The 19,546-nt window shown below is 34.2% G+C and overlaps 1 protein-coding gene across 2 annotated transcripts in view; it reads right to left on the bottom strand.

Moving 5' to 3' along the window:
- The window catches only part of LOC126681137 (serine/threonine-protein kinase TOR), a 34,035-nt gene extending 14,997 nt beyond the window's left edge, over positions 1 to 19,038 (bottom strand). The window contains exons 1-24 of one of the 2 annotated variants that reach the window (XM_050376549.2): positions 18,753 to 19,038; positions 18,282 to 18,620; positions 18,110 to 18,184; positions 17,748 to 17,920; positions 16,521 to 16,619; positions 11,573 to 11,732; positions 11,279 to 11,422; positions 10,987 to 11,156; positions 10,699 to 10,903; positions 10,430 to 10,624; positions 7,331 to 7,483; positions 5,816 to 5,937; positions 5,576 to 5,675; positions 5,403 to 5,498; positions 4,418 to 4,548; positions 3,724 to 3,826; positions 3,456 to 3,638; positions 3,291 to 3,383; positions 3,126 to 3,161; positions 2,549 to 2,647; positions 2,364 to 2,462; positions 2,065 to 2,227; positions 961 to 1,085; positions 455 to 507 (exon numbers count right to left, since the gene is read on the bottom strand). In XM_050376549.2, coding sequence (XP_050232506.1) covers positions 455 to 507; positions 961 to 1,085; positions 2,065 to 2,227; positions 2,364 to 2,462; positions 2,549 to 2,647; positions 3,126 to 3,161; positions 3,291 to 3,383; positions 3,456 to 3,638; positions 3,724 to 3,826; positions 4,418 to 4,548; positions 5,403 to 5,498; positions 5,576 to 5,675; positions 5,816 to 5,937; positions 7,331 to 7,483; positions 10,430 to 10,624; positions 10,699 to 10,903; positions 10,987 to 11,156; positions 11,279 to 11,422; positions 11,573 to 11,732; positions 16,521 to 16,619; positions 17,748 to 17,920; positions 18,110 to 18,184; positions 18,282 to 18,620; positions 18,753 to 18,881 — 3,245 coding nt within the window. In that variant the 5' untranslated portion in view covers positions 18,882 to 19,038. Of the gene's footprint in view, positions 1 to 454; positions 508 to 960; positions 1,086 to 2,064; positions 2,228 to 2,363; positions 2,463 to 2,548; positions 2,648 to 3,125; positions 3,162 to 3,290; positions 3,384 to 3,455; positions 3,639 to 3,723; positions 3,827 to 4,417; positions 4,549 to 5,402; positions 5,499 to 5,575; positions 5,679 to 5,815; positions 5,938 to 7,330; positions 7,484 to 10,429; positions 10,625 to 10,698; positions 10,904 to 10,986; positions 11,157 to 11,278; positions 11,423 to 11,572; positions 11,733 to 16,520; positions 16,620 to 17,747; positions 17,921 to 18,109; positions 18,185 to 18,281; positions 18,621 to 18,752 lie in introns of both variants that reach the window. The other variant, XM_050376548.2, reaches the window with a different exon arrangement.
- Positions 19,039 to 19,546: the final 508 nt, after the last annotated feature.

Below are 19,546 nucleotides of genomic sequence, written 5' to 3' on the forward strand. Positions count from 1 at the left end.
AAAACAAAAACAAAAATGAGAACTGAAGTTGTTTCATTCCCTTATTAATTGGAGTCCTGGCCTGCTGAACAAAGTCCAATAAAGATGTAAATAAATAATAGAATAGCCCTATAATATTACTCCATCTAGATCAAATGATAGCGGATTTGGCTAAAATTACAACTTAGTTAGTAATAGCAGGGGAAGGCCTAGAAGGGATCTGCGCAAACAGAAAACTGCTACTTAATCCAAGGAGAATATAAGCATTTTAGGAGAGAAAAAACAGAGTAAACACTAAGAATTCTTATTAAATTGAGGTCTTCTAGATCGGTACATGTATTTCTGATGCATAAATTATCATTACTGCAATGCACAGAAAATGGTAACATATTTAACATCCAAAGAATGTCTAAAAATTGAAAAAACACAACTGTATATAAAGATGAACATTTTTCCTTTACATGCAGAGACCTACCCATTCAGGACTAGCTTCAAGTGATGAACAAGAGCAGAAATATGACCAGTAACCTGATGAAGAAATATTGAAAAGAAGTTATCAGCCACTTACTTAAGCACATACATGCATTTAGAGGTTCTTTGACATAAGCAGAAAATAATGTCGACCGACATATTGTGAAGAAACAATTAAGTCTGTCTGGGATTGCGTTTTCTCCTTTAAAACATGCTATTTAAATCAAACACAACTTTGAACCCTTTTGTGATAACTTTTAGACATAGATTTATAGAAATAACTCCTAAACCTGCACTTTTAGGAACCATTTTTTCCTGCTTAAACCTATATGGCATTCGCTAGCCACAAAGAAATATACAGGATAAAAGTTGAAAGTAAAAGACAACAAATACATATGGATAACAGAACATTCTATTAAGAAACAGAGGACAAAGAACAACATTATAAAAAGAAACTGAGGATAAAGGAGAGCATTCTAAATACTAATTGACTGAAAAAGGAACAGCCACCTGTACACGAGGGATCAATCTTGTCAATGTTTTGATAGCAGCACGTCTTATATCCACTGAAGCATCTACTTTAAACAACCGAATAAGTGCAGGAAGAAGTAGATGCATATGCTCATCCAAAGTCCCTACATCATTTAATTGTGGGAAGTCTTTAAAAATTGCAACAAAAAGAGTCAGAAGAACAAGACTTCTTTAGTAACTTGAGCTCCAAAGGCTGAAACCTAAGAGTTCCTTTTCTTCTCCCTTCGGATATTTACATTACAAGCTATTCTCAAACAAAGGTTTAGAAACTTGTCTAATCTCTCTACACATAGTAGTCTAATGATTTTTCATTACAAATGCCTGTTCACAAGTTCAAACACAAGAGATTTGCACATGTTCTTATTAGAAGTCTCAAAAATAAGAGGCCATCCACAAGAAATAAAATCTTTATAATCTCAGTTAATGCCCTTGACAGAAGTGCAAAATTGTGTTCATTCAAAAGAAAGTGCCATTAATTGACAAGCTAGGGATCACTAGATCTTAATGATATGAACTCCTAGGGCTGAAAAATAAACAAAGGCACTTGCAAGCTATTTGGAGCGTGGCTCAAAAATAATCTGTTCAAGTTTGTTTATAAAACTAAACGAACCAAGCTGAAGCTTAGTTTAAAACCCCGTTTCATAAACGAGCAAATCTTGAACTTAGTGATGCTCAGCTAAGTTGATCTCCCAAGCTCGGTTGAACTTTGAAATTTGCGAACTGGCTCATTTAATAGTAAATTATTTAGAAATATGTGACTCTCATATTGCTAGTGAGAAAGAAGATGATAGCCGCTCTTATATACACTCTCCTCTACTAATTCAAACTGCTTGACTGCAGCAACTTCTCATGGGAGTTTTTCTTTAAATGTATAGGCATTTTATGCTTTCAATTCTCTAATTGATTAGGCTACTTTGGCTGTTTCTGTAAGGAGATTAAAGCATCAAATTTTGGGAGTCTTTTAGAAACAGAAAATATTGTCTTATTCTCTTACATTTGTCTTGTTGACTATGCAATTCAATCAAAAAAAATTAATTATATTTTAAAATAGAAGACAAATAGTATGCCCAATAAGGTACTAACCACCAAAAACTTCAAGCGTATGCAGTATGTCGAGCACATAGGTGTAGTCATTATACCGTTCTGCGTCACTTAAAACCTGAATACAGCATGGAAGAATAACTGGAAGATGTGTCCTGAACTCATCATTGAGCGCCAAGCAAAGTTGTTCGACTAGATGCAGAATCTGATAAGACATGATGAGTTTAATGAAGGAAGGGGAAGGAACAATTAGCAGACTGATACAGTGCAAAACGATGAACTGAAAATGTGACATTCAAATGATTGTAGCTACATGAAGAACAGGGACAGCATTAACTTACTGGAAAACCACGTGCGGGACGAGTAGTAGCAGGCAAACTAAAAGATGACCATAATTCAGATATTAACGACAGCAATTCTGGAAGATATTTTCGTATATGCTGCATAAACACATGTTCCATACATCATAATGAACATCTCTAAGAAGGCCGTATGCATCAGAGAGTTTTAAGAAATTACAGATCACCTGTCGTACTATAGAAACCAAAGTTCCAAGCTTCCATGTTATGAAGTCCTTAAGATAATCATCACAGGTACGGATAGTGTGAAAGAGATCAGGCAAAACCTAAAGCAGGTAAACAATTAGCAAAAACCCATATGTCCATCAAGATTGTATGACATTGTTCAAGGAAAAAAAACTGAAACAAGCACCAAGATGCAAACAGATCATAAATATGCAATTTAAAAGATGATTTCCGAAAGCAGTTTAGTCAATCTGAGTTACATACATTGTCATGGGCAACAAATTGGTATTATTTCTGCCTTTTTTCTATTAAATGGTCAATATGCTGGAGAATTATATATTTACTGTGTATATGCAGTCAGAGAATTTTTAAAAAATAGGCTGACACAGCTGTTAAGGACATTGTAGACAAAACTCCTACCTATTTGATAATTACACTTTGGGAAAATAGTTGCCTTATCATACAGATATATCAAATCTCATGCTATTAATATATTCAGTACAATTTCAGGGTTTCGCAAAAGGGACGGTATAAGAGCAGAAGAGATAAGTATAACTTAAAGTTAAAATATGCACTAACCTTGGGTAGATATGGAACACAAGCCAGGCCCATTGACTAACATTGTAGAACCACCAAACAAAATAAAAAATAAAAATAAAGAATCATTGAATTGATAAAATCAAACATTGAAAATAAAGCTAGTAAAGAAGCAAGATAACTATATAAATAATGTTGTTGATTTACCTTAAAAATGAACATAAGAGACCCTACCACCTTTTGGTGGTAGCTAGCCAGTGAAGGATCCCTAAGAATTCGCATAAGAGAGTTGATAGCAACCTGAATTTATCAGATGGAATTTTTTATAACAATCAAGATTGAGAAGAATGATAAATGCAGTTTAAGTACTACCGTGGAATAATAATCTTCAGAAGTAGCAAAAGATGGCCAAAGGTCTAAAGGAAGTTCATCTACTGATGGAATGTGTTGGCCAGAATCACTGGCTGCACGGGCAACTTCCCCATGTGATCCAGGCAAGCTTTGCTGGTTTCGCTTGTGTGCATGCGGATCCAAGGCTCCCATGATACCCAGGACCTGGTACAAAATATAATGTGTATATATATAAATCTAGCATCAAAGAAACGCAAAAGGCCACAACGAAGCATTCTGATTCTGTCACCTTTAGTACTTCACGCCTAGTGGACCACATCAGCTCACCATCCAACAACTTCAGAAGCAACCCCAGCAACTGTGGATACTCATTATAAGGAGTTATGACATACCTATCAGTTAAAAGGAAAGAAACAATCACATAGAAGACAAATACAAGATCAGAAAGGAACCTAGATTCAAATTACATGAAACACATTTACATATTACAAAAAGTAAGAACACAAAAAAAGAGTGGATTAATCCAAGTCCCATTTCCTGCTAACTGAATTTAACTCATACACCAATTATAATGCCAACAACTGAAATAGTATTATAAAAATAAAATTGCATCTTTTAATTGGAAATTGAAAGTAAATTTGAATTGCTCTTTCCAAGAGCAAAATAGCACCCTCATGTTGCAATTCCTACTGATATCAAGAAATCAAAACAGACTATGGGTGTACTCGGGATTGAGGTTGGAAAAATAAAAGTTTTAAGTGTTTTTAAAATTTTGAGGTCTGGAAGCTTTGGAAGTAGGTAAATTGATACTTTACGAAAAAACAGAATTAGGAAAAAGCAGATGGTAAAAAATAAAAGAAAAAAGAAAAATCAATCAATTGATTAAATAATTTGCAAGCACTTTATTGACCCCAAAAAGAAATTCCAAACAGGCCCTTGATTGAAGGTTTGATCGGAAAATAACATAGAAATTAGTTACAGACCCAGTGCTCTGAACAACTTGGCCAAGTGTTGCAACAGCCACTTCACGCTTTGTAGCTGCAGCTCCATCCAATAAAGCTTCAACAATCAATGGCATAAGTTCCCCAATATATTGTCTCATAGCAGAACCACCCTAAACAAGCACCAGAATCCAAACTAACCAATTAGCAAATATAAAATAAGATATGAAAGATTTGTTATTGTCATATGGCAACCAGGCTAAGATAGTCATAGAGAAAAAGCAGCAAAAAAAAGTTAAAAGTGCAACAGGCACTTGCTTAAATTCCAGCTTGGAGATTTCCAAATAGATGGTTTGGATTTTTGACAAAATGTTGCATCTTAAAAAAGTTTAAAAGCAACTTTGAGAGAACAAAAAAAATGAGCATATGTATGGAAGGCCAGCCATGCAGCTATACAGATCAATTTCTACAAGATTTAGGAGCAACGACTAGAATCTCTCAAGAATGTGAATATCTAGTATCGAAAATCACTTGCACATACAGAAATGTCATGTGTATGCCTCAAAGGCAGAGTATGATCCTCCAATAGCATAGTGAAGCTCATCTATGTAAGCAACAGAGTGCCAAAAGAGCTTAATGACATTTCACGTTATAAATTATGGAAACAGCTATGTAATCATGATTAGGTGAACAACAAAAGACCAGCATCAATAACATCAGATGATGGGCTGACCAGTTCCTTCTGCTAATTCACATTCTTGTCAAAATATATGTCAGATATGAGGGAGAAATCTCACAAATACCTACCATAACATATGTAAATAAGAATCCGTCCACCCAAATAAATTCCACATTATTATCAATCAAAAGCAAGATACAAAACACATTATGGCATGCAAAAGTAAGTTGAAACTGTTTTCTTTATCCATGGGCAATGAGTTTCGATGTATTGGGGTTATCCGTATTGATACAAGCCTAATTGTTGGTTCAATTTATGCATGGAGAAACAATGTACGAGTTTACATACCACTCTAGCAAGATCTCCAACAGTTACTAGAACTCCACTGATAATACCATTATTTGCATTCACTCCAGTACCCTCACTAAGTCTTGCCACAAGAGCCTGAAAAGAAGTCATTTTTGTTATAGCAAGGAATGTAGGCCAATGAAAAAAAAACAAATATCATATGAAAATTAGACCTTGTGTATTGGTGCAATGTATGGAAGTATAAGTCTTTCACAATTGCGTATTAAGCAACCTAGCAGCTTTGAGCTTTCTTCTCTGCATTTGTTATCTGCACTGCTGACATTGCAATGAAAAATATATATCAGGTTCTTCTGCATCTTATACAGAGAGGAGACTAGCTTGTTATCCAAATGAAAATCCTGCATTACAATGTACTGGAATTTTGATCTAAAAGATTGTTAAGATAACATCACCTTTGATCAAGATAAGTCAACAACTGTATCAGGTGCCGACGAAGTGCTGGAAGAACATATGCAGGATTTTTTTCCGATAATCTCCCAGCCAGTGAGATTGCATATTCCCTAACGTCAAAATCCTGGCATAGGAAAAAAAATTATGATTATTAATAACGCTAAACAAGGATACCAAGCAATGGGATGCATGAGAAGTCTTATTCAAGTATCCCATCATTAAGCAACACACTTCATAGAGCAGGCTGCACATATACAACCAAATAGATCACCTGAATGCAGTTATAAAAAGGAATGTCCACACAGGCAAATACTAAACCATGGAAAAATCCAGAGACGAATACATGCAAATCATAACTGTATTCATGTCATAAGGGTGACAACCCAAGTCGCACACATATCATGAAGAAAACAGTCCAATATCAAATTGCAATCTTTTTACAGTGAATTAGCAAAGCATGTTAGTGGAACTGGCATTTCTAGACAGCTAATTATAATCATGCATACAAGAGCTGATAGCAGTAATGGAGACAGAAAGTTAGTACAAGCAGGGCCGAAACTAGTCTTATCCGTCACGCGAAAACTATAAAGAAGGTCGCATATATTTTGTACAACAATCTGAAACTTTCTGGGGAGCTAAACCTTTAAATATGCAAAGTTTAGAAAGGAAAATATAAATTTTATAAAAAGCAAGATCAGCTCTTGTTCACCATAGCTTCCGCAGAAACAATGAAAAACTAAACATTGAGACAGTGAAACTCCATTGAGTTTCCCTCGCTTAATTGATCATTGGCTAAAAGGACAAAGAGGTTTGAAAGTAAGAGATATAGTCATGGAACAAATCAAATTCTACTACTACTTCTGAGATTCAGATGCAAATATTTCAATCAAATACCTAGAGGGGAAACAATAAACATCATGAGAAAAAAAAACACAGCCTAGAAGTGAACAAGAAGAAAGGCTGTCATTAGACACCAGCACAAATTTAAAGCAAGCTTTAAGATCCAATATGCTTTCATTGAGGACAAGTTTTTAGCACGTACTACATTCGTATATAGCAAGTTTTTATTGAAAGCTTTCCTTATTGTGGACACTGAATAGTGTTGGCTAAGTAGCAAATTATCAAATATATCCTTATAAACTAACATATATATATGTCATCACAATTTATTATTTCTTTACCCTGGTTTGTTGAAAATAAAATAACTTAGTTTGAGTGTCAATGCATGACACTGATGTAAATGCTTTGATTTTTGTGAATTATAATCTAGAAGAGTGCAATGGAGTATGTTTCACCCTAAAAGATAGGAACTTTAGAGAAAATAATTAAATCAAGTTAAAACATCCACTTTCTCAACGCATGAGCAAAAAAACTTTTTGTATCAAAAGGGTCAAAGGGAGTAATATAAATAAGCTGTTATATTCACACTATATCAAGTATAACAGAAATTCTTAATATCGTATCAGCTACAAAGGAAATTGTTTATCACATTAATAACACCTCCGGCACACATGTACCTCATCATTTAAAGCAGCAAAAACTGCACTGAGGCTATCAGCTTGTGCCAAAAAATCATCAAAACCTCGATTTCCATGCAGAGAAGAGAAAATAGAATGACGAACAGTGACATCAGCATCTGCAACTGCCGAGATGAGAAGCTTTTCAACAAGCTGCAAAGCAAGCAGGATTTAGTTGACAAGCAAGAATATGCATTTCAGATCATAGACATCAATCATAAATCAAGACCCAACAAATTACACAGTAGAATGAAACTCGTAAAGAAAGCACGTTTCTCTTGTACCACCGTGCCGTGCTGTCAGAGTGCATGTACGGCCCTCGATACAAGAGCCAACCAGGACTTCTGCCAAATCTCAACTACTATATCTTCTATTTTTAAGTTCGTTTCAGTTGCTACTTTATATTAAATTTAAATTGCATCTCCTTCACCGTCCTTTTCGTGTTCCTACAGCATACTTCCATATGCACTTACTTTATCTTGCCAACTTAACATGAATTTTGTCTGGCTGGAAATTGCTTCTTAATACAGATACCTTTTTCTAGTTCTACAAAATTTTGAAATAAAAATATCTACATTTATGCTATCCGACCTTTCAAAGACCATAAAACATAAGCATAGGAGAAAAAAATAAAACACCAAGGATAAGCAATTTTATGCCTGCTCTTATTGAGACAATCAAACTCACTAATGGTCCATCCTTAATAATTCTCGTCCTGAAAAATCACTGAAGCACTGGGATACAAGTACACAAAACATGCTGAAAATTTATTTTTTAGTAACTGTTAGAGATAATTAAACTAGGCTAAACCCATATTGGGACTCATGTATATGGTTTTCAATTAACTGATCCCTGCAAATCAATTTTACTTATTTTTAGTCCATGTACATTTATTGTTTTATCAAGTTTGTTAGCTGCGTGTTGTAAGAGAAAATAAAACTAGGCTAACCCCAAATTGGGGCCCATTTAATATACGGTTTTTAATTAATTGGTACTTAATTAATTGATCCCTGCAAATCAATTGCACTCTTTTTAGTCCATGTACATTTATTGTTTTATCAATTGAACCCTATTTTAACAGTTCGTTACTTACGTGTTGTTAGAGATAATAAAACTTGGTTAACCCCAAATTGGGGCCCATTTACTATACGATTTTTAATTAATTGGTCCCTGCAAATCATTTTCATTTTTTTAGTCCATGTATATCTATTGTTTCATCAACGGAGCCCTTTTTAACAGTTGGTTAGTTGCGTGTGCTCACTCTCCATTTCTGCAAGTGTTAGAAATAAAATGCTTTTCCAAATCAGCCACACATAGGAACAGTACAAGCCACTTAATCAATGACTTGGATTAACCAAACGGTGAAGTTTTGCTAATAGAAATAAAAGACAACATCATTTCCATATATACCTTCGTCGTCTGCTTTCTTCTTCTGCTTCTCTTCGACGAACACACATATTTCGACTCAAATTTACTAAAAATGCTACCACATTTACACATTGGCACCAAAACAGATACACGCACTAATCAAAATCACTAACTGATTAATCAATTTGAAAAAAAAAACAAAGAATTAAAACTGACAACGATCAGCCCGATCAAAGAAACTTTAATGGTTAATGAATCAGAAAATGTATGAATGGGGAGATCAAATCAAAGAAAAAAAATATAACCAATGAAAAATGCAAAGCACGTGCAGCAATACTTTTTGTGCTTAAAGGCCACCTGAGGGTTACCGGGCTTACTTGAGACCTTAGTCGAGACAGAGATCGTTATTAAATTTGTGTGATCATTACTAAATTAATGTGCTTGTAGTGATTCGGTAAACAAAAATGGTAAAGAAAAGGATTATTTATTGAATTTGTGTGGCTGTTTTTTAGTATTCATATAATGTCTTTCATAAATTTCCACAATGAAGTCAGAAAGATGGATAAAAACTATACTTTTTAGGTTTGAAATCTTTTCAAAATGAACTCTCATTCTGCTAAAGCAATCACAGAAAAGAATAGTTATATGGTTGATCTTCAGCTAATTAATTTATGGTGGTTATAAATTGTGGTTTGCTTTATTAATAAGAGAAACTATAGCATCTGCTGTGCATGAGGTTATACACATTCTGGTGTAAGCTTATCATGAGTTCTTGGTGTTGTCAAACTTCAATCACTAGCTCGAGGGATGAAAGTGAGGAATCTTCATATTTGGGCAGGAGAAGGTTTAGAAAAAAAGGAAGTTGGGTGAAGCTTCTGATATGCTTTTTGGGTGATTGAAATTATTTTTTATATTGCTGTTTGTTTTGACTCTTACCCAAGTCATACACTTTCACGCCAGCAAATTTTTCCAACGAGGCATGATTAATGGCGAGCTCTGTTAGTTGCAAGAGAGGGAGCAAACACAGCTAACGGGCTGTTAAAAGGAGTTCAATTGACAAAACAATAGATATACAGAGACCAGAAAAGTGAGATTGATTTGCAGGGATTAGTTAATTAAGAACCGCACAGTACAAGCCTAATATGGGTTTAGCCAGAAAACCATAGTTGGAACCTCACCTAATATCTTAAATAAGTTGATTGGTATTTGACATAGTATCAAAGTATCTATGATCAGAAAGCATCCGTGGCAACTTTATTTGATTAATTATTAGAACACAAGGTAAAGTGGGCATTTACCTGTTAACACTTCAAATCCGATGAACATTCACGTGCAAGGGTGTGTTAGAGATGATAAAAACTATAGTTAGAGCCTCAACTAGCAGCTTAAACTTTTGGATTTATTTGTCATTTGACAATAATTTAATACAACTTTAAATTCAGGCCCAGATATCATGTTAAGCAGATAATTACAGAGCTCAGAAAAGAAAAACATGACTCTTAGAAATTAAAACATTTGCTATTCTTGATAAACTTTTCAAAGAAGTTCATTATGTAACTAACGTTATCCTGCATGTAAAAATGATCATCATGCAATGTGAAGGAGGGAAAGCAAAGCAGATGAAACAGGTCACGCCACATTATTGATAAATAAGAATACTACTCATGCAACAACAAAAGCAATATCTGATAAGAGCAATTAAACACTGCATAAGATGAACAAAAACTGAACCTTCTCAATAAGGCGTCGCTGCTTTCCCCCAGTTCGATTAGACCTAGTAGAACCAAACTGTTGTGACGTGATACCAGAAAAGGAATTTGCAATCAATTTGCAACAACAAAGTGCTGCATCTTTCCGTGTGGCTCCATCTTCATCATCCAAATAGATAACAACTGATTCTCTTGCAAACTCAAGGAGTTCATGACCCTAAATTAGAACTAGCTTTAGAGAAATTTTAAAGATGCAGCCAAGCTTCAACAAGACGTGTATTTTCTACTAACCTTGAAATTAAAACGAGCTAAAGTCTGCAAAGCGAGTTGGACAAGAACTGAACCATTCAGGTCCGAAACTTTTTGAGGCAAATTCACCATAGTCCCTCGAGCCATTGGAGCTGCTGTCTTTGGCTGGGAATAATGCGATTTTGAAAGGACTAAAGAAATGGAGTCGAGCAACCGGTCTTGAATAGTTGGCAACAATGATGGAATGCTGAAACAGCACAGGTATTACATTTGTTAAAAGAAAATTATATGAATAAATGATCTTCAAGAATACTAGTATCAAACAGAAACCTGATGGTTATTTGTTCAAGGGCTTCAACCAATGTTGAGGAAAGACCAGCAGAGAACATAACCTCCAACAAATTACGAACATATGGTTCCATGACAAGGCCCATGGCTTTAGCAATGTTTCCAACACATGCCAAAGCCTCGAGGGAAGGTTTGTCTCTACGTGGAGCAATCTACAAGAAGGTAGAGCGAAGAAATGATATTATTTTGCCACAAAATAAAATGCAGATCCAAACTTCATAGAAGATGGAACAGAAAATGAAAATCAATGCAGATGAGTTGGCTAATTTCTCACAGCATCACGTATGTGAGACATAATTGTCGGCAAATAGTTAACAAGTTCCCCATCCAAAGCACCAGCCATCTCCCCAAGGGCAATAAAACCACTGCCGCGTTCAGCCGGTAGTCTCAGCACAGCAAGAATGTGATTCATGCATATCTGCAAAAGATCATAGTAAGAGATCATTGATAATGAAGAAGATAAGTGAAAACTTGTAAGTACATGTTAGGAGAGCAGCATGCTTTCTTCTATAATAACTTAATGCTGGCTACCTAGTGAGAATAAAGAAGGATGGCAAGGTTCACAAACCGTTAAATAATTTGTAACAAATCGATCCCGCAAGAAATGAGCAATGCGAGGAAGAAGTGAAGTTATGCTAAGGCGAACAAGCCGATCTCTGTGCTCTAGGTATCTCAGTACAATTTCAGCAACTTCTCTGTACCTGGACATCATAAATTCACCCGAATTCCTGCCAAATGATGATTCAATTAAATCATTAGAAGATGCTCAAAACAAATAAGTAACAATATTCAAGTCCTTTATATTAGTCTAGTTCCATAATAAACCAGCATAAGCGCAAAGACCTTAATCCTAGGGTCAAATCCTGAAGAGAATATACATGCATAATCCTTAAACTTAGATCCCCATATATCTAAGTAGCACATACTAGTAACTTCTAGATGAAATCTTAAAAAGTAACAAATGTCAAACAACCTCCTAAAGCTTTATCCTTGTACAGAGACCGCCAAGAGATTGCAGAATTGCATCTAGAGCTCATAATCAATATTGGTCCCCTCAATGCCTCTTATCAACTCTCAAAATGACTTATGAAAAAATCATTTCTCACATTTCACTCTTCTTTTCTTAACATATACTTGAGAAGAAAACTTATCGATCAGTGTTCTTCCTAGCAATTTATTCATTCAATATGTTGGAATCAAACTGGCGCCTATATTTTTGGACCGCACAATATTGTGGACAGAGTGGGTGCAATTGCTTACAAGCTAGCAGTGTCCGCAGACATGTCAGAAGTTTACCTAGTATTTACATTTTCATGCTCTGGAAGTACATTTCAAATCCCTCTCATAATATTCAGCTGTGCATAGCATTAAAGTGAGTCACGAGCTGACTAACAAGGAGGATTAGGCGGCTATAGTATATGCTCAAATTCATATGTTCCATTACTGATGGTTAAAGTTTTATGGAACCACTCTTATAAGGAGTGCACGTAGGCGACAGAACAAACGCAAAAATATCCAATTTTGTTTAATATGTGATGCGCTAGCTTATTATTATCAGAAGACAATTTTTCCTTGTGGGAGGAAAAAATGTAATTCCCCATTTGTTTTATTAATATTTTAATAAGTCCGGTAGTATATTAATTAATTTAGTCATTAAACTATAAAGTCAATTTCTAGAGTTGGAAGATTTTACAGTTAAACCCAAAACTTTATCAATTATCTTTTTACCCAAAAAAAAAAAGAAAAGGAAACTTCAAGCTGGAATTTTGGTCAAATGACCAAAATGCCATCTCCAGTTCTCCACTACATATTTTTCTTCTTCACCTCTTCTTCTCATTTTTATTTTCCTCCTTTTTTTTACACATACACATTTCCTTTTGTAAACATTCAATTTTAACTACACCTGATCTTAATTAACATCACTAAACATATCAACATCACCTATGAATAATGTTTGAAGCATTACTTAGAGAGAATTACTAGGGTTAACTTAATGAAATTTGAAATTTAAGCATATTCAGATTATTTTACCAAACCAACCATTTCTAGAGGAAGGTGAGGCACATAGCCACCACCACCAACTCCAGCGTGACGAAAGGAGTCCGGAGGCGCCGCTCCGACATCATTCTGATCGGCAGTAAAGGAGTTTTGGCCACCTAAAACTTCTGATAGCCAATTTTGTCCAAACCATAGCACATTCTAGCGCGTGACCACCACCAGAGCTCGCTCGCAAGGATAGTGGTTAAGCCACGCTTTGCCAAAGAGTGAGACAACTTTGGTGAGTTTGTTTCAACCAATCTGAAATTTCCAAGATATTCTAGGGATTAATTTAGGCAACTTCAAAACTTAACATTTATTGAGATTATCCTCTAATAATTTTATAAGAATTTTTGAAGTTATTAATGTTTAAAAAATTACTTTAATTAATTTAGTTGATAAAAAATGATTTTGAGTTTAATTGTGTTAAAGTGGGATAATCCCACGTATGCTATAAGTGTGAATGGACATGTGTTTATATATCAGTTGGCCCTCTCCACTTGATACCAATTGGTTTTAAGATGGAATCTAACATGGTATCAGAGCCTTGTCCATTCACATAATCTGAAATCTGTATCTGGCCAAGCCACGCAATGCGTGACGGGAAGTGTTAAAGTGGGATAATCCCACATCTGCTATAAGTGTGAATGTACATGTGTTTATATATCAGTTGACCCTCTCCACTTGATACCAATTGGTTTTAAGATGGAAAACAAATTGAACTTGATGTATTAATTGAGTAATATTGATATTAATTTTTGAACTATTCAATTGTATTTTAATTTTGAAAGTTTGAACTTGAAAGTGTATGAAAAGAGTAAGAACATTTTGAAATACTGGAGTTATGAAATAATTAATATTTAATTTTCAGTATGATAAATTGGAAGTACAATTGTGTAACTTGGAGGTTCAAATTGAGTTTCAAGACTGTTTTTGTGAAATTTGACATAACAATGAATTTAAACGTATGTTTTTTTTAAATATATTAATGTATAACCATTCATCCTACATAATATAGGCAAACTTGCTATCTTAATCTGATTAGTCTAGTTAAAATACCAATTTTGTCCATCATTAATTTCAAACACTTCTATTATATTCTCTTATTCATTATTAATAATCACTTTAACCAAAAGAAAATATTATAATTTTAGTTTTCCAAAATTTATCTTTATTTCAAGAATCAATAATTTCGTTTTCCTTCTCCCGATCGTCGAACCTGATCGACTCGACTCTTTTCCCTGCCCTCCTTCCGAATCTCTCCTAGCTTGGTTCGAAGAGACACATGTTGGGTTAAAGATTTTTTTGTTGCTAACTGTTGCGGTCTAAATGCTTAACTATTAACTCTACTTGTTTGGATGGGTATTCACCCCAAAGTGTTCCCACCAGAAATCAATTACCACCTTGATCGGGACCGGCCCCAAGTAGCACAAGGGGTGGTAATTGATTTCTGGTGGGAACACTTTGGGGTGAATATCCATCCAAACAAGTAGAGTTAATAGTTTAGTTAACATACACAAAAAGTGTTCCCTAATGGAAATCAATTACCACCCCTTGACCGGGTCCCAATTGCGACCAAACGTTTATATTAACTCTTTTAAATTTTTTGTATAACTTCTAAAAAGAGTTAATATAAACATTTGGTCGCACTTAATAAATAACACAAAGGTCTGAATTTAAAAACTAAAATTTAAAGTTTAGGTTCGTAATTGTAAAAAAAGTTTTCAAATTGGACAAAATTATAAAAATTGAAAGGTTAGGTTGTAATTGATATAATACGCAAGAATTTTTAAAAATAGTTAGGCCTTATTATTTTTATAATTACTAATTAATTTAATTATTATAAATATTTGCTATTGTTATAACTTAATTTTTTTTAACTTGTTTATGTTGAAAAAGAAAATCAAAATACATATTTTTAAAACCAAAAGGATAGTCAATGTGTTTTGAATTTAAAATTTTATTTAAGAAATAAGATATAGATAGTGAGTTTGGCTCTTCACATGTAGAGAGCCAAGTTCACTCTTAATTTTAAATTGTATTATTAAGAGTCCATTAGACCTTTATTTACCTATAAAACTCTTTAAAATAAAAAAGTTAACACTCTTTTAAAGAGTTTATTGGAGATACTCTTACTTAATTAATTTTACATGTACGTTAAATTATTTGAATATCTTGTTAGAATTTTGAATCTCTTTATTTTAGTTACATATAAATTCATCAATTTCAAACAACTGGCTGTAGCTTCACAATAATAGGTGATTTTATCCTTCTTATCACAGTTAGTTAATTTTATATCATATTCTACATTGCATTTAGCGTGCAATCATGTTGCACATATATAAATTTATTTTCTTATTTTAGGACATAATCATTGTAATTAAATCGTATACCTTTGTGCACAATGCACATAGTACGTATAAATAATTTTATATACACATATATTTGGATAATGCATACTATATGTTATAATATGGTTGAATACGCTCATGGAACGTGCTACCAGTTAGGTAACGTTAGGACTGTGTACATGTTAATATCTCATTAGGACTCGAGTATATATTTTAAATTTACGAATAATGAAAAACTCTCGGTTAAGTTATATGCTCTCAGAATATGTATTATGATTCACTAGTTGACCCGTTAAAATTTATTTTAATGCTCTTCACATGGTAATCAGTTGAGCCTTATTAAAAATCTTGGTGTTAGCACTTAGATAAGTGACCTATAGACATTCTCGGTGGAGTTGTATGCTCTTAGGGTGATGGCCTTGGATTCAAGGGAGTCTAATGGCCTAATGAGTTGGTTGGGGATTGAGGATTAGGGTCCCACAATGTTTGTTTATCAACATGTTTATATGATTTATATGTTAGCTCTGGATTCAAGGGAGTCTAATGGCTTATTGAGTTAGTTGGGGATTGAGGATTCGGACCCCACTTCAGTTCTCAATATATTGTTTGCTCATCAGGGTGCATACATGATCTATATTATGAATTACAATATGTTATATGTTATTGCTTGTAATTGTAATTGTTTGTGCATAATGCATTACATGATATAGTATTAATTCACTTAATGGGGTACTACTCCCAACTTATATTTCAGACGGTATTCTTTGAGGATCTCTCAACTTTCTTTCTTTTAATCCCTATCCCTTCTTTTGCAGGTAGCTAACGTATGGCACTTTTCTACAGTCTTATTCTAAATTAACTATAGCACGCACCACAGTAGTTGTAGAAGCAAGATACTATGAAAACTGAAGCAATATGTATGTCTATGTTGTCGTCCTTGGATTTTATTTGTTACCTATATTTAACTATGGATTATTGTAGTAATATTAGTGCTAGCTTATAAAATAAGTTTGGGTTGGAACTATAGGTTAGAAACCGATAGTTCTCATTTCCACATGTCAGTCATGGCTCAGATTGAGTCATGACAAAATTTTAACCAAAGAAAGAAATTTAGAGGTATCCACCAACCTTAAAAGCTCCCCAACTGCAAGTAGAGAACCATGTATGCTATGAATAGGAGCATTTTTACCCAAGCCATCTTGTGTGGCCTCAAACATACGATAGTACCTGTCAAAAACAAAAAGAAATTTACCGTTGAATGCACATAATGAAAAAAAAACAGTGATAAAAAATGGCATATAATATATCACTGTAATGAATTGACAGATCTGAAACATAAAGTATAATTCATGGAACCCAGTTCCACCAATCATGTCAAGAATAGGAAAGCTAATGGCTCACATTTTCTCATAAGATCCATGAACCTGCATAAAACTCCATTCACTAGAAGGGAAAGCAACCAGCAACTACTATTATTTTCCATCGAACACCAAAAACCACTATAGTTTACCTTTGACTGTGTAATTTTCTAGCTAGCTCAACTACAAAGGGCAAAATTGTACTAATGCACTTATAGTCTTGTACTCATTTTCATTAACAATAAAATTGAAATAATTCTATATGTTCCATATGTGAATATAGAAATTATTTTATGTATTGAAAGGTACCAACATATAAACCCATTTCTTTTAAAAGAATAATATAGCCCTGACAGCACAAGTGAAATTGAAGTATAAACTCTAAAGTCGCACCCATTTCAAAAACTTGAACCGCTGAAATAACAATATGGCATATAACTAAAAATGAATATTCACACAATCAGTATGGCAAAAAAGTAATGAAGGAAAAATTTCTATTGTGAATTACATAATGCATTATTTAACACCCAATCTATAAACCTTTAACTCAAAATCACACAGATTACTAAAAGGTCTACAAAACCAATAATTGTCTTCTACACCATAACTAATCACTGTCACAAATTCACAATCTTGTAAATAATTCCCCTACACAGTCGAACATCTTCAAATCCACTCCCTAAGGATGTCTATGTTGATATTCCTAAGGTTCTTAATTGTTATCTATCCTAGCTTCAGCTTTCAGGTTGCAGAATAAAGATAGAAATTAACATAGAACTTCCTATGAAAGTAAATCATTACGATTTGGCAAATTGCCTCTTTCACATAGTAGCTTCTTTCAGCCTTCACACTAGGCTTTCAAAGATCTTAGTTTTGTATTCTGTCCCTAAAGAGAGGCCAAATGGAATACCACAAGTTAAGCAATCATCTAAAACCCTGCTAATTCTAAATTACATCCATAAAACTAAGTTTTTTTTGTAAGACATAATGCACTGACCATTGCACACGCCAACGTGTCTCGCGCTTTTCAATAACACGAAGACAAGCACGCAATGCCTCCACTGCCCGCTCTCTAACTTCTAGTGTAGGATGCCTCAAAGCAACCCAGATGGCGTCAACAAATTCAGGAACATGAACATTGAATACTGTGGAAACATTTTCAGCCATTTCCTGCCATGGTCAAAATGCAAATAGTACATCTAAGGAATGAGAAATTCATGAAAGTAGTGAAAACAAACTTAATTTCCCCAGGATGGTACATGCTACTCTTACAAACTAGGTTACTGAACAAAAATGTTATTTAAGAAACAGAATACAGTAAGTAACTGCTGACAGCAAAGAAGGAAAAGAATGCCATACTTTCAAGATTGAGACAGCAGCAAAAAGACGATGCTCTGCTCTATCATTGCGGAGCCAATCTAGAGCCATTTTCACCTACAATGACAAAGAAAAGTCAGAAACCACTACAAAGAGAAGTATATTATTAACCTAACAGCTGAAACGGTAATACAAACAAGTAATCAAGTAAAACCTGAAATTCCACTTCATCTGCAGCCATTGTTCCACCCGCCCTAACCAGATGGCCAAGTACTCTACTGGCAAGGGTCAATATATCGCGATCACGTTTAACCTCAAACACATTTCTTATATAATTAGAAAACTTAGAGATTTTAGAGGCATTTTCACCAACTGCCACATCTATCAACTCATCAATAGCTCGTAAAGCTCCCAAATTTTCAGCAACTTCATTACTCTCCAACAGATGAGAAATCCTCTCGTATAACTGGTCCATAAAGCGCGAAAAAGCTTCAACGCTAAGATCACGAGCTGCTTCCTCCAAATGTTTTCTCAAAGCGAACGCCGCACCTTCCTGTACATACAAAAATAAAAAATGTCTATTAAAAACCTAAAATTAAACGAATCAATCAACAAAATATATGACTCAGTAATGAACTATAGAAACTTAATCCAATGAACCGCGGCTTTGAAGAAAAATAAATACCTTAGGGTTTCCACGCGTGCAGAGGTCGGAGAGTATGCGATTGAGAGCATCGAAGCTACTGCTGGTGCTGCCACCGGCAACGACGGAGGCCGGACCTAGAAAGCGGAGCGATTGCGAAGTAGAAGCCATTGTCGTTATCAATTTGGGTCAAACTCCATACAAAACCTGGAATCTTGTACGGTTGATGGAATAATTTTAGCTTATGAATTTTTGTATACAGCAATTATGAGAGTGTAATTTTATTGGAGAAGGGTTTAAGAATGAAGTATGCCTAATTAGAACAGAGACGATAGAGCTTGGGTCGTGGTGAAAGGTCCAAATAAAGCCGTAAACTTCTGAGAATTAACAATATATAGCCCCCAAAATATTAAAAGGACATAAATTAGGCAAAAAGCATAGTTGGATCTTGTCCTATCACACTATTTTAAATTGAGTCCTTTATTATTGTTTGTCGACATTAAATCACTATACTTTTCTATAGCGTTAAGATTCCTCCGTCATGAAAATAAAGTGCATATACTTCCCATACCGTTAATGCGATTGAAATAAATTTTTGATTCATCTTTTTACTTTGATATTTTAAATTGAATCTTTGTAGTTTAATTTTTGTTAAAAATAAGTCTTTCAATCGGTTTTTTTATCTAACTCGACACTATTAATACGTTTTATTACAGAGGAATCTAATGTTTATATGTTTTAAAGTGTAGGGACTTAATTTATACAAACTACAATAAAGGGACACAATTTAATAAATACAATAACACAAAAGCCAAATATCGTCTTGTTTATAAATT

This window comes from Mercurialis annua, linkage group LG5, assembly GCF_937616625.2.
Source record: "Mercurialis annua linkage group LG5, ddMerAnnu1.2, whole genome shotgun sequence".
Classification (NCBI taxonomy): Eukaryota; Viridiplantae; Streptophyta; class Magnoliopsida; order Malpighiales; family Euphorbiaceae; genus Mercurialis; species Mercurialis annua.